Below are 14,423 nucleotides of genomic sequence, written 5' to 3' on the forward strand. Positions count from 1 at the left end.
GTAGGCCACCATGCTTAAAAGCCTCGGGTGGCTGTCGGGGCTCTAGGAGAAAGCAGGACTTCCTAACCTGGCTGGCAAGGTGCCCATGTAGTCCAGCCCTGCTGACCGGCTCCCGGAATCCTCGTGGGCCACACTGGCTCAGGTCCTCAGGTGCCCCCAGGTCCCTCCTGCAGCCTGGGCACACTGTGGCTCCTGCCAGGATTCCCTTCACGCTCCTCGGCAGGTCTCGGTGCACCCGGTCTCTTCCCAGGGACCCTCCGTGACGCCTCTGCTGAAGCCTGTCTGGCGGCCCCCGGCCTCACACACCTGCCAGTCAGTGTCACAACTTGGTCATTATGTGGTCATGCCTCCACGAAGACAGGCCGTTCCGTTTTCACTGCCCGTTGCACCCACGGGGGCTAGTGCACTGCTCGGCTCACTCACAAAACGGTGCAGTGAGTGAGTGAATGAACATACAGGAATGGAGGAGAAAAATTAGAAAACATGGTTATGCAAATAGAAGAAAATGAAAATCACCACTAGTTCTAACACGGAGGGATTGTTACCCACTGTTAGACTTTGTGGTCCATTCTTCTGAGCCTGTGTACCTGCACGCACCTTGTTTTCAGCTTTATTGCAGTATAATTGATACACGAAAGCAGTACATATTTAATGTATGCAATTTGAAGATTGGATACATACTTTCATGTATGATATCTATTTTATTTTAAAACGAGATCCTATAATTAATGACTTTTCAGTTGGTGCTGTCCCTTACTAGCATGTCCTTAACACTGTCAGTAAAAATTCTGCTGTATGATTTTAAAAGATACAGAGTAACTATTCTCTGTTTAATCTACATGTTCTTTTTTTTCCCCCTTTTATAAATTTTGCTACAATGGATATTGTAGCGCCTGCTTTTTTGCACCATTCTGTGATGATTCCTTTCGTACAAATTTCTAAAAATGAAATGATTAGGTGAAAGAATATACATTTTATTCTTGAAATTATTTTAATTATTTTAAAAGAGGAATATATGTGTAAAATACAAAATGCAAAAGATGCAAAAGGGAACATGTGAAAAGTAAGTTTTTCTTCCAGCTCTGTTCCCTTGCCAACCCCCCAGAGGCGGTCAATATTGCCCCAGAGTGTGTAGATTATCAAATTGTCTAACGTTACCCCTTGTCCACACTGGAAATTGACTTCCGTTTTAAATTTTTACCATTCTGAAAGGCAAAAAACGCCACCTCATTAGGAATTCTTAATCGCAGGAAACAAACTGAGGGTTGCTGGAGTGAGGGGTGGGGTGGGAGGGATGGGGTGACTGGGTGATAGACACTGGGGAGGGTATGTGCTCTGGTAAGCGCTGTGAATTGTGCAAGACTGTTGAATCTCAGATCTGTACCTCTGAAACAAATAATGCAATATATGTTAAGGAAAAAAAAAAAAGAAGAAGAAGAAGAAGAAGGTAGCGGGAGGGGAAGAATGAAGCGGGGGAAATCAGAGGGGTAGACGAACCATGAGAGACGATGGACTCTGAAAAACAAACAGGGTTCTAGAGGGGAGGGGGGTGGGAGGATGGGTTAGCCTGGTGGTGGGTATTGAGGAGGGCGCATTCTGCATGGAGCACTGGGTGTTATGCACAAACAATGAATCATGGAACACTTCCTCTAAAACTAATGATGTAATGTATGGGGATTAACATAAGAATAAAAAAAATAAAAAAATAAAATTTAAAAAAAACGCCGCCTCATTATTCTTTTATTTTGCATTTCTTTAAGCCAGGTGATAGATTTTTTTTCATGTTTATTGTACTTTTTTTTTTTTAAATAAGTGCTAGTTAAATATTATGATCCCCATTTCCAGATAGGGATTAGGGAGCAAACTCAATTGCTCACGCTCTCAGAGTTAATTGGCTAATCAGGGGCAAAGCTGAAAGTCCGTGTCTGTCTGCCTCCAAATCTCCTACTGCCTCGAGGAGTGATTCGTACCCTCAGACTTTCTCTTTCCCAGTTAGATACGAAAACTCTTCTCCTGTACAGACACCATGGTACCTCTCCTCCTGGCTTGGGATTCAGCAAGTACCTTTCCTGTGCAGTCCCAGCATGCTAGCATCCAGGTTACAAAGGTACCACCTAGGGGTGCCTGGGTGGCTCAGTCGGTTAAGCGTCTGCCTTCGGCTCAGGTCATGATCCCAGGGTCCTGGGATCGAGCCCCGCATCGGGCTCCCTGCTCAGCGGGAAGCCTGCTTCTCCCTCTCCCACTCCCCCTGCTTGTGTTCCCTCTCTCGCTGTGTCTTTCTGTCAAATAAATAAATAAAATCTTAAAAAAAAAAAAAAAGGTACCGCTTGGTAAATATGTTTGTTTTTTTGTGTTAGGTGGAAGAAATTGTTCAGGACTCGATTACTAGGAATCTCCAAGCCTTCTACAAAATGCTACAGTCATATGACCTCGGAGACACGGGGCTCATTGGTCGAAATAATTTCAAGAAAATCATGCGCATATTCTGCCCATTTTTAACGATCGAACATTTACTGAAGTAAGTGTTTTGGTAACGAAATTAATTCGGGTCATGTTTTTTGTCAAGTCTGTTTATAATCCTAAAACAACTTCTATGTGTGTTTGCAATATTGATAGGGAATATTGATAATTGCTATTTATTGGGTCCTTACTAACATAGGACATGGGTCGAGAGTTTGGCACGTGCTCTGTGATTTAGTTCTCACAACAGCACTCCTTTCCATGGATGAGGACACCGAGGTCTGAAGAAGTTAAGTACCTATCCACAGGCACATAGCTAGGAGGCCATGGATTGAATCTACCTCCCAGGTCTCTGTGACTCTTCTGCTCTTAATCCCGATACCAGTTTACCTCCCGGGGTGCCTGGCTGCCATCAGCCATCCTGTGGAGAGAGGCTGGAATTATAGTTGTGTTTTACTTTAGTTTAAAACTTGCCTCTTGGGGGCTGAGCGAAGCTGGAAGGGGACAGGAATCTTAAAAGAAGAGCACAGTGCCTTGAAGGCCCTTGTGAGTCTCCTGCCGTGTGTCTTGTTCACCCCGCTCACGGCTGCCCTTGGGGCACAGAGCTCACTTGCTTCCCTGTCCACAGTGACCTTGAGAACCTACAGCTTGAATCCTGCTTCCCCTGCCAGCACCCGAACGTCCTGCTGTGCGCTCCAGCTTGTCGTCCAGAACTCAACCTTACAGACTATTTGGTCCATGCTTCCCACTGTGGACAGCCATCTGGGAGATTAGATGGAAATCCATTGAATCGCAGGGAAGAAAGTTACTCTAATTCTCTCTCAGTCCTTCTGCCTGGAATGTTAAAAATCTTATATTTGTTGCTTTTGATGACATTACATTGATTTCAGGTGACACAGTTGATCTACCAGTATTTGTTGGCCACTCGAGTCTCCTTTCTGTGAATGTTCATGTTTCGTTACCCATTTTTCTTGTGGTTGGTTTTTGCAGGAGAAGAAGGGTTTACAGGAGGAGGGTGAGGCCAAGGCTTTCCTGAGCAGAGAGGCGCACAGAGCTTGGTGTTTGCATTCATCCATTTACCGAACGTTTGCAGAAAGGCCAGCTTGCTAGAGTGTGGGAAACACGGAAAGGGGGAGAGACAGGTGGCAGCAAGTCAAGAGAGAGGGTTCTAGAGGGAGCTCAGGGGGCCTCTGCAGGGCAAGAAGTGAGTATGCAGGGGCTTCGGCTGCCTTGGCCTCTGCTATGTGCAGTCAGGAGGAGGGTACCCATGGGGACAGTTCATTTACTCCTTCACTTAGTCTTTCACTCTGTGGGTGGTATTAGGGAGTGCCTACTGCATACCTGCTCTCCTACATAACCGGTTAACGGAAATCCCTTTATTTCCAGGGTGCTCTAGTGTGGGGGAAAGAGATGCAGACAAACCCAGCATGGCCTGTGAGCGCAGCTCTGGGCGAACTCGGAGGAGCGCTCACTTACAGCTGGGCAGGACGGAATGTGGGAAGCTTCTCTGATGTGATGATTGAGTCCGAAGGGGAAAGGGAAGGGCATTTCAGGATGTAGGATATGAGGCAAAGCCCAGAGAGTAGGGGCAGACTGCCTGGGTGTACAAATCCCAGCTCATCCCTGAACTGGCTGTGGACTTGGGCAAGTTACTTACCCACTCGGAGCCTCAATTTCCTCACGCAAACGTTACTTAAGAGAGTGCGGTAAGGGTCAAAGGAGATCCTAGACATGGAGCCCTCCACCCGGCGCTGAGCTCAAGAAACATTGCCTCAGCTGCTGCTGTTCTTCTCTCAGCACAGACTGAACCGCTTTCCATTTCCTGACCCCAAGCCCTCTCTCTCATCTCTGGACTTGTAGAGGGCCTATTCGCTCGGTTCCAAATGCGCACTTTCCTGGCCGCTTGGCTCCTTGGGGTGGGGGTTGTTTAGCCTGTTCACAGTGGTAGCTGTAATACTCAGCACGGTGCTTAGTACCTGGCAGCATAAGGACTTCCTGAAGCAGTTAGATCAATGGCCAGAACTTCCTGAAGTGCCCCTCACTGGGTGCATTTTATAGACAAGGAAACTAAAGCAGAGAAAGAGTGAGGTGCCCCAGGTTGGCGGTTCTCAATCCTTGAATGGGCTTAAAAATTATTGGGGACCTCAAAAAGTTTTCGTTATATGGAGTGTATCTATCAGTATGACTGGATTAAAAATTAAAACTGCACATTTGAAAAAGGTTATTGCAGAAAATGAATGTGTACTTCCTTGTTGGGTTTCCCTGTAGGCTTAGGGAAAACATTGCAGTTTCAAAATAATGACTTATTGGATAAGGAGGTTACAGAAATTATAGCAGGTGTAACCAAAGGTAGCTGGTAACAAGCTAGTGAAGGTCTGTAAAGGAACTAAGCAAATCTCTGAAAACTCACTCCAGCTCCTCATTTATACTCGAAACATTTCCACAGCCTTAGAAAATGTTAGAGAACACAGCCTTCCCGAGCACACGTTCCGTCAGTGGTCACACGTCGGGTGGCCTCTGAAAAACCCACTGTGTGTGAGAGGTGCAGGGTGGAAAAGGCAAATGACTTCCTAGTATCTATAAGAAAATGCTTCAAGGGGCGCCTGGGTGGCTCAGTCGTTAAGCGTCTGCCTTCGGCTCAGGTGATGATCCCAGGGTCCTGGGATCAAGTCCCACATCGGGCTCCCTGCTCAGCGGGAAGCCTGCCTCTCCCTCTCCCACTGCCCCTGCTGTGTTCCCTCTCTCTCTGTGTCTCTGTCAAATAAATAAAATCTTAAAAAAAAAAAAAAAGAAAATGCTTCGGGCCTCCCTGGTGTTCTGGAAGGGGCCACAGACCACACCTTGTGAACGCTGCCTTCGCTCATTGAGGCGCTGTGACGTCTGGAGCTGATATTCCAACCCAGGGAGGCCGATTCCAGGGCCTGTACCCATAGCCACTTGTGCTCTGTTGCCTTGTGTATTCTCATAAACGTGTGGAATTTTGTTTTGGTCCCCAGGCTTTACCAAGTTTGCTACAATGGGTGTGTGCAACTTTTATGATTAGAAGAATCCTAACAAATAAAATGTTGGGGGAAAAGGTAGTTCCTGTCATATTAGTGGTTGCCTACATTTTTCTAAAATATTTGCATATGCCAAAATTCCAGTATAGGTACTTCCACAACTCCATCCCAGAACTTGCCATTTTAAAAAAATTCTTTTTACATTTGTTATATCTTTATTGCAGTATTCTTTACAAACTATAAACTGCACATATTTATTTATTTGTTAAAGATCTTATTTATTTATTTGAGAGAGAGTGAGACAGAGCACACACACACACACGTGTGCACCCGAGCTGGAGGAAGGGGCAAAGGGAGAGAGAGAGAGAGAATCCCAAGCAGACTCCCTGCTGAGTGCAGAGCCCAGTGCAGGGCTCAGTCCCAGGACCCTGAGATCATGACCTGAGCCGAAATCAGGAGTCGGACACTTAACCAACTGAGCCACCCAGGTGCCCCTAAACTGTATACTTATTTAAATGATACAGTTTGAGCATCTCCATCATGTGTATACATCCATGAAACCATCACAAGTTATCAATCAAGATAGCAAACATTTTCATCCCCCTGCCCCAAGCTTCCTTGTGCCCTCCTGCTATTCATCTCTTCCACAGCCCCAGCAACCACCGATCTGCATTCTGTCACTGCAGATAAGTTTGCATTTTCTAGGGTTTTATATAAACGAAAGCATGCAAGATGTTCTCTTTTTTGTCAGGCTCTGTTCTCCAGACCTCATGATTTTGATATTCATTCATGTTGTTCCCTCTTTGCACAGCTGGTTTCTTTTCATTGCTGGGTACTATTCCATTCCTTACCATAGCTTGTGGAGCTATTCATTTGGTGGACATTTGGGTTGTTTCCAGTGTTTGGCTCTTACAAATAAAGCTGTAGATTTTGGACAAGTCTTTGTGTAGACGTACGTCTCTATTTGTCTTGGGTAGATGCCCAGGGGTAGAAGGGCTGGTTCCTCTGGGTGAGTGTATATTCAAGGAGTATAGTCGGGGTGTCTTCCAGAGGGGTTGCACCTCACCAGCAGCGGGAGAGGGCTGTAGGTACTCCCATCCTTGTCAGCACTTGGTAAGGTCAGTCCTTTTAACTTCAGCCAACCTAATGGGTGTGTTCTAATTTTTAAAATTCAGACTCTGCAGCAAGTTTCAGGATATTGCTTCAGGAAAAATCCTTTACAAGAAACTTTTGGCATGCATGGGAATTAGTGGCCCTCCCACCATCTCTCCAGTTCTTGTTCCAAAGGGTCAGCTGTTAAGTGAACGTTTTCAAAAAGAGGAACAGCTGCTGGATGTTTCGGAGAGGTAAAGCAAAACAAAATGCAAGCGCACACTGAAACCACATGCCTGTTGTGGGATAGGTGGTTAGTCGGTATTTGTTGACTAAATGAGTGTTTTAATAGCTTATTTAAATGCGGGAAAATGGCAAACTATGAATACAGTGATGAGGGTCAGGGGAGTTGAGAGCAAGCAGAGATCTTTGGGATGATTGGGTTGACCTACTAGTTCTGGAAGTGAAAGCACTGAGGTCTGAGAGGTCTAGGGACTGGGCTCAGGTTATTCACAGACTTGGTGGCCATGCGGGGTTAAGAACCCAGGACCTTCCAGAAACAAGACAGATGAACAGAGGGGAAGGGAAGGAAAAATAAAATAAGATGAAAACAGAGAGAGAGGCAAACCATGAGAGACTCTTAACCCTAGGAAACAAACTGAGGGTTGCTGGAGGAGTGGGGGGTGGGGATGAAGTAACTGGGTGACGGGCATTAAGGAGAGCACTTGATGGAATGAGCACTGGGTATTATATGCAACTGATGAATCACTAAAGTCTACCTCTGAAACTAATAATACACTATATGTTAACTAAATTGAATTTAAATAAAAAAATTTAAAAAAGAAAAAGAACCCAGGACCCTCGGCTCCCAGAGAACCTGTCTGGCACCCAACCATTCCATGCCTGCATTCACATTAGTTCTTTTCCAGAAACTTCGACTCCTTACCACCCTTTAACATTTATGGCAAAATACAGGCATTAAACCAGTTAACATTTTCTGACATGAGTGATAGAATTATTCAAATGATCACCAAATTGAATTGTAACAATAAAACATGCTTAGCAAATCTGTTAAACATCGGCCTGATGAATATTCTAGCCCATCCTCATTTTGAAAAATATAGGTTTAGTCTAATGAGAAGATATTATTTTAACTTGCTGGTTCATAGCTTATAATAAATCCACAAGGAAAGGTAAAATGTAGACCTATTCAGCCGACTTTACTCTGTCATTTCCCTTTAAAAAGTTCTTAAGTATAGAGCAGTGGGACTATTTTAATGCTGTGCTAATGAAATTTGAATATCTGGGCATTTCCCTGGGACCTGCTTTATAAATGGGCAGAAGGATGGTATTTTAAGAGAAAGGTTAAATATTCTGTGATGAGATGTGTCTGCCTCCTAAAACCAGTGGAAGAAGTAATGGAAATTAGGCGTTTTATAAAATGTGGGCATTCCTGGAGAGCTCTTCAAAGCGAAGGCAGATACAGCAGGAGAGAAGTCCTTTCTCCACCACTGCCACTAGGCTCTCCTCCTCCCCACAGCTTTGGTGGGGTCCCAGAGACTTCGGGAGAGCTGAAGAAGTAATTGTTCTCAATCACACCCCCCCACACACACACACACATAGCACATCACATGAAATCTAGATTTTATAAATCCGCTTGACTGTATAAATCAACTTGGAATAATTGTGAACTTCCCTTCCTTCCCACAAATGTTTGATGGCTTTTTTGGCCTAGTTACCATAAAACAGCCTATTTCATTTCAAGCTTTGTCGTGGGCTCTGACTTTTCGTTTTCCCAGTTCACACAAATACTTTTCCCGCCGTTTCTGCCCCGTCACACGCCCTATTCAGCCAGCTCCAAGCACAGTTGGAAGCCTTAGCACAGGGATGACCATATCCGTGGCCCTGAAGCTCCCCGCCCTGGCCTGCGGCCCATACCAGCACCACACGAAGAGCTTTCTCCTGACGCAGTGCTGTGGGCCTCTCTGGAACCCACAGCCCCGGGCGAGTAGGAAGTTCTCAAGCCACACCATTTATCTGCGCATCTGTTTCCTGGTACGGGAGTAGGGGGTGGTGGACCTCCTTGTTGTCTGGGGTTGAATCCGAATTGGGTGAGGTCTCTAGGAAGCACTCTGCTGGATCTAAATGCCTGATTGTGATTGTAGAACCAAGCCCACTGAGGACAGAAGCACCCTGGCTAAGAATATGACCAAGGATGAAGTGATTGAAAAACTCAAAAACCATATCCAGCAGCGGGACCCAGCATTCAGAAAAACATTTCTTGACTTCAGCAAGGAACTTAATGGCAAAATTAATGTGCGTGACTTCAAGAAGGTAGGAGAATGGGTTTCTCTGTTTCTTTTGTTCCTGGAGAAGTTCGGTGGTTTTGTTATACTAACAGGCCTCATAGGATGGGCAGTACATTTTCAGCACGGGGTTCATTCCCTTAAGGGCAAAGCAGATCCATTTCAAGGCATCTTTCAGCCATGTAAAAGGATTCTTTCAGCCCAAAATGCCTTTGGCAACTTCCTTCAGAGAATACTTTTGGTGTGGATATGGCCAGTTTTTGATATTTAAACTTTCCAAACAAAGTGTTCGTGGATGCTGTGTTTGGGCAGCTGCTGAGTACCTGGCTCCAGGCTCGGGCATCAAGTACATCCTGGAGCAGAATGGGGGTGGGCACCAAGCTGCCAGCGGTGAGGTCCAGGGATGCTGTGATAACAGAGGTGTGGTTTGTTCCTCGAGAAAGTGAAAAACGAACCTGGCAGTAAAAGTGGGAAGCTCAGAGTGCTGATGGGAACTGGGAGGTTCTGCCAGAAAGGACTCAGCTTGAAGGGTTCTGCATAGACTTCTCAAGGAATTAATTTAAATGATTGCTTAAAATTCCTGTTACGACCCCTCTAGCTAATCATCTTCAGCTATTTTTTTTTAAAGATTTTATTTATTTATTTGAGAGAGAGAGAGAATGAGAGAGAGAGCACGAGGGGAGGAGGGTAAGAGGGAGAAGCAGACTCCCTGCTGAACAGGGAGCCCGATGTGGGACTCGATCCTGGGACTCCAGGATCATGACCTGAGCCGAAGGCAGTCGCTTAACCAACTGAGCCACCCAGGCACCCTCATCTTCAGCTATTTTTAAGACAAGCATTTCAGTTAATATGTAGCATTGTCTGTATGGACAAATTTAGAAGAAGGCAGTGAAATATACTTCCAAGAAGAGAATAATTATATTAGTAGCTACTATGTATCTAGTCCCTGCCCCCATGCCAGGTGCTGAGCCAGGCTCTGTACTTCTTTTCTTTTTTTTTTTTTTTTTTTTTTTAAGATTTTATTTATTTATAGTGAGAGCAGGAACACAAGCGGGGGAGTGGGAGAGGGAGAAGCAGGCTTCCCGCCAAGCAGGGAGCCCGATGTGGGGCTCGATCCCAGGACCCTGGGATCATGACCTGAGCCGAAGGCAGACGCTTAACGACTGAGCCACCCAGGCGCCCCTGTACTTATTTTCTCTCTGGGCTGGCAGCATCCCTGAGGCCGGATGGAGGAGAGAGCGGGGCTATCCACACGGGGATGGGGGGACGGGACGGGGTAGCTACCAACACAGCCCAGACTTCCCGCGCCCCACCCCTGCCCCAAGACTAGAAGATGTGGAGGGCACGTGGGGCATGGTGAGGAGGACAGATTCAAGAAATATTTGGGAATAAAGGGTAATGGACAAGAAAGAGGAAAATGGGTAAAGAGTGGCTCCTCGATGTCCGGTTTGGGGGACCGGGTGGCTGATAATCAGTCATTGATAACTCTGGTGAGCAGTTTCAGCGGGGTGGGGGTGGTAAGTGGTGTGACTCACCTGACGCTCCCAGGGCGCCTTGTCCTAGACTCTTTTGCCACTAAGCCCCTCATGCCCAGCAGTCTTGAACGATCACAGTGCTCAATGCTCTTAATTCATGGAGTTAGTTCATAGGTTCTCAGGAGATGAGGAATCCACTAGGCTGCCGCTGATTTTTCAGGGATTTTTCAGGGGTTACCTTAGAGAAGGGCAGCAGGTGGTGGCAAAGTGGGGACCGCTGCCCCAGACCGCAGACTGCAGGCACAGATGCTCACCTCTGCTCACCTGAGAACAGGTCTGTAAGCTCAGCCGCAGGTTCTTCCGTCTTAGGGCTTCTCTGCCATCTCTAAGCCAGTGGCTCTCCTGGTGGCATCTCTACTTCCCAGACTGTCCTCCTAAAACTTCATTCTCTGGCGCCCACCTGCCTACTCCGACTTCTTCACGTGGGCATCTGGAGATGCCGAACTGCCACCAAGGCCTTTCTGTCAGCAGCCCTTCCGTTCTCAGGGGCAGCCTTGCCCCAGTCACTCAGGGCTCCAATCTGGCGTCTTCCTTGACTCTCTCCTCTTCTCTCGCACCCACGCCCAGTGCATCAACAAAGCCTGTTGGCGCCCTTGAAAGTCACCGCAGAGCACGACTGCTGTCCCAGCTCCTCCGCTTCCAGCCATCACCACCTCACTGGGCTCCTTGCGCCTGTCCTTTTCCTGCTGCGGTGTGTTCTCAACCCAGCAGCCAGAGTCACATTCCGATGGGTCTGCAGAGAGGGTCACTCCTGCCCAGGACCCTCCCATGCCCCCCCCCCCCACGGGAATACAAACCAGAGTCGCCACGGGGCCTGGAGGGTCCGGCACTACCCAGCCGCTCGCTGCCTCTGTGACCTCCACTCTTACCACCCTCCACGCTGCTCCCCTCGCTCCAGCCACACCAGCCTCTTGCTCTGCCTCCGACCGCCGGCCCCTGGCTGTCCCCTCTGCCTGACCGACATCCCCCTGAAGGCTGCGTGACTCTCCTCCTCACCTCCTCCAAGCCTTTGTCCACCTGCACTTTGAGGCAACACTGGCATTCCCAGGGCAAATACTACCTGCTCTCCCACCTCAATCTCCTTTACCCCAGTCTTCTTTCCACAGTGCAGTCGCCTCCTGCCATGCATCTTGTACTTAGAATCCTTCCATTCATGTCTTTATTCTGCGGTTTGCCTGACTTCCTCCGTTAAATCACATGCTCCAAAGGTGGACATTTTTTTCTCTTTCGGACAGTGAGGCATCCCAGGTGCTTGGCACAAAGCAGGGCACAACGTTGACTGAATGAATGGATGAATTTGAAGAGTCACCAGAATCCCCAGTGGAGCCCAGATGGGATGCCACTTGGGGACTGAGGGAGGCAGGTGTTTCAGAAGCCTATTGGGATTCCTTGGCATGAGGCTGGTTCCCACACCTGTCCGTGGTGCTACCCAAGCCCACCCTAGTCCCCTCCCCTGCCCCTGGAGCTTCCCTGCATTCTGGCTCACCCTGGGGGACAGCCACATGCACACTTGGTCTGCTGCTTGCTTCACGGTGGTAGCCACATACCTCTCCCTCTCTCTCTCCTGTCTCCTGGCTTCCAGCACACTCCCCTGCCTTCTGAAGATGTGCCCACAGTGAGGGCAAAGGGAAAAAGAACCCACGAAAGGTCAGGGCCAATATGCAGGGAGAAAAGCTGCTGGTTGTTTTCACGACTGATTCGCTGGGAACCTAGTTAGGCAAGTTGTCGACTGGTTTCCCCCCAGTGACTTGTTGCGTTTAACTTTTGGGAAACATCCTGTTGTGACCACCCTTTTAGCCTGAAGATCAACAACCCTGGGGTGATTTTAAGCAGTCCACTAGGGACCTAGGTTTGACCTTCATAAGCTGATACCTTCAAAGCATTTATGTAAATAGAAACTTTGTTGTTAATTGAAGGGATTATTTATAAATGAGGGTGCTTCTCTTACCGGTGAGGTCAGAAATCAAGGTCTTCCACCTTAGAAAGAAACAAAAATTCAGATTAGACCTAATGCAGGGCTAGCTGGGTGTAAGACGGGCTAGCTGGGTGTAAGATGGGTTTGCTGGGTGTAATATGGCCTTGCTGGGTATAGTGTGGGCCAGCTGGGTTTAGTATGCGCTAGCTGGGTCTCAGTACAGGCTAGCTGGGTGTGACTGATGGCAGTTTGGGAAGAATTCTGGAAGAAGGACGTTAATTTTAATAACAATGTCTTTTAACTTCTTCCTATCATTTGGGTTATAGATACGCAGTGTTCTTGCCCTTGTCTTCCCCAAATCTGCCCCACAGCGATTAGTATGGTGCAGTGGTTGCCAATTCCTCCAGTTTCACCCTGGAGGAATTGGGAGTGAGGCTCTCAGTCACATATCCCCGTTTGCCCAATTATGCACGTATGCTGTTGTTCATAATTTGAACATCGGCAGCACTTAGCCATTGGCCCAGATACCTTGTCCTCTAAATTAGAAGTGCTCATTCTTTATTCTGACCAGCCGTTGCCTGGCCTGTGGTGGGGGCAGAAGGTGGTTGGCTGCACGGGTTCAACGTGGGAGAGCTGTAATAGAGTCTGGAGTCTGATGGGACCTTGTGGGTCACCAAATCCAGCAAGTCCCTGCGCTGTCATTGCTGGGGACTGTTACCAGTTTTCACCATCGTGGTCAGGAAGATTTTGTCTGCTATAAGGATTGATTTGTTTACTAATAATCTGTCTCCCCATCTTTCCTCTCCCTTTAATGTAAAAGACATCGGAGTTTCTGGAGAGTGTGAGGTGACCAGCTGTCCTGCCAGAGGCAGAGCTGTTGGGGTTTTAATGGACTCAGCTTGCTTTCCATGGTTAAATGTGTCATTCCCGGCGGGGGAGGTGGAGGGACTGTTCTTTCTGGAATGCCGCTAGACCCGGTCGGGGTAGATGGCATCCGACATTAAATCATCTCTCACAACAAGCCTGAAGGCATATTCTTTCTCCCAGGAAATGCCTCTCTCCCGGTTCATTGCTCACTCTGGCCACTGCACCACATGGCCTGTGACTTGCATAGTTTGTAATGTGTCGTTGTATTGAAATGACAAGTCAAGAACTGGTGGCGGTGCAGGAAACGGTTTTTGAATTTCAGGGTGATCTAGAATCTTTATATTCCTCCTTTAGATGCCTTTTCCTTCTTCTCTCCCTCTCCTTCACATGCTGAGTTAGCAGCAAACCCCCCAAAACTGTGTCTGATGTAAGAGAGGTGGTTGTTTTTCTCTTTTGTAATGAGGAGTCCAGACATTGTGCAGGGCCGCCCGGCAGCTCTACAATGTCTTCAGAGGTGTAGGACTAAACCACATGAGGACATGGAGAAAGCAGAAGTTTCATTGCTTGGGGCCAGTGACCCATGGGGAACATAAAATGACAAAACATCCAAGGACACGTAAGTCAAGATTAGTCTAATTGCATAATTAGGCTAATTGAGCAATTCCATCCATCAGGAATTTGAGGAAGGCTTTACCTTCCAATTCCCTGTAATTGGCTGTTCCTAATGGTAAATTGACATTCTTCATCCTCGGTAAATACACTGTATGTTGTTCGATTCACTGTTATCCTTAGTCCATCCCCGAAGTCCCAGCTGAGGCCCCTGGAGACAGACATAGGGCTGCCGAGCTCATCGGCAAACTTAAGAACCCCTAAGACATGGATTAACAAAGCAAGAGTCTGTAACAGCCCAGCCCAGCGCCCCAGATTCTTGGTGCCCGTGGCTCCTTGCTTCTCACCTGCCTTGCTCGGGAGAAGGTGAGCTTTCCTTCCTCTTCCCAGCAGAGCGTCCCCATGCCCTCTGGGGACACATAGCTAGGAACTGGCACCCTCCCACCCCCAAGCATCACTTCCTAATCACACAGTCTTTCCCACTTGGGGGTCAGGGACCAGGATATAAACCAAGCCCCATGAACACCATCGAGACTCTCATAGGCCTCGGGTGCAGATAAGCAAATTAAGTAACCATGGTGACCTGGGAAGACTTCGGTTTTTTTTGAAGTCTAGTATTAAATATTTTCCATCTGGTTTT

The 14,423-nt window shown here is 47.5% G+C and overlaps 1 protein-coding gene across 1 annotated transcript in view; it reads left to right on the forward strand.

Annotated features, from left to right (window-relative positions):
- Positions 1-14,423, forward strand: part of EFCAB6 (EF-hand calcium binding domain 6) — a 206,050-nt gene that overhangs the window by 88,899 nt on the left and 102,728 nt on the right. The window contains exons 12-15 of the mRNA XM_021687790.1: positions 1,997-2,056; positions 2,358-2,518; positions 6,635-6,805; positions 8,717-8,885. Coding sequence (XP_021543465.1) covers positions 1,997-2,056; positions 2,358-2,518; positions 6,635-6,805; positions 8,717-8,885 — 561 coding nt within the window. The remainder of the gene's footprint in view (positions 1-1,996; positions 2,057-2,357; positions 2,519-6,634; positions 6,806-8,716; positions 8,886-14,423) is intronic.

Source organism: Neomonachus schauinslandi, chromosome 5 (assembly GCF_002201575.2).
Source record: "Neomonachus schauinslandi chromosome 5, ASM220157v2, whole genome shotgun sequence".
Taxonomy (NCBI): Eukaryota; Metazoa; Chordata; class Mammalia; order Carnivora; family Phocidae; genus Neomonachus; species Neomonachus schauinslandi.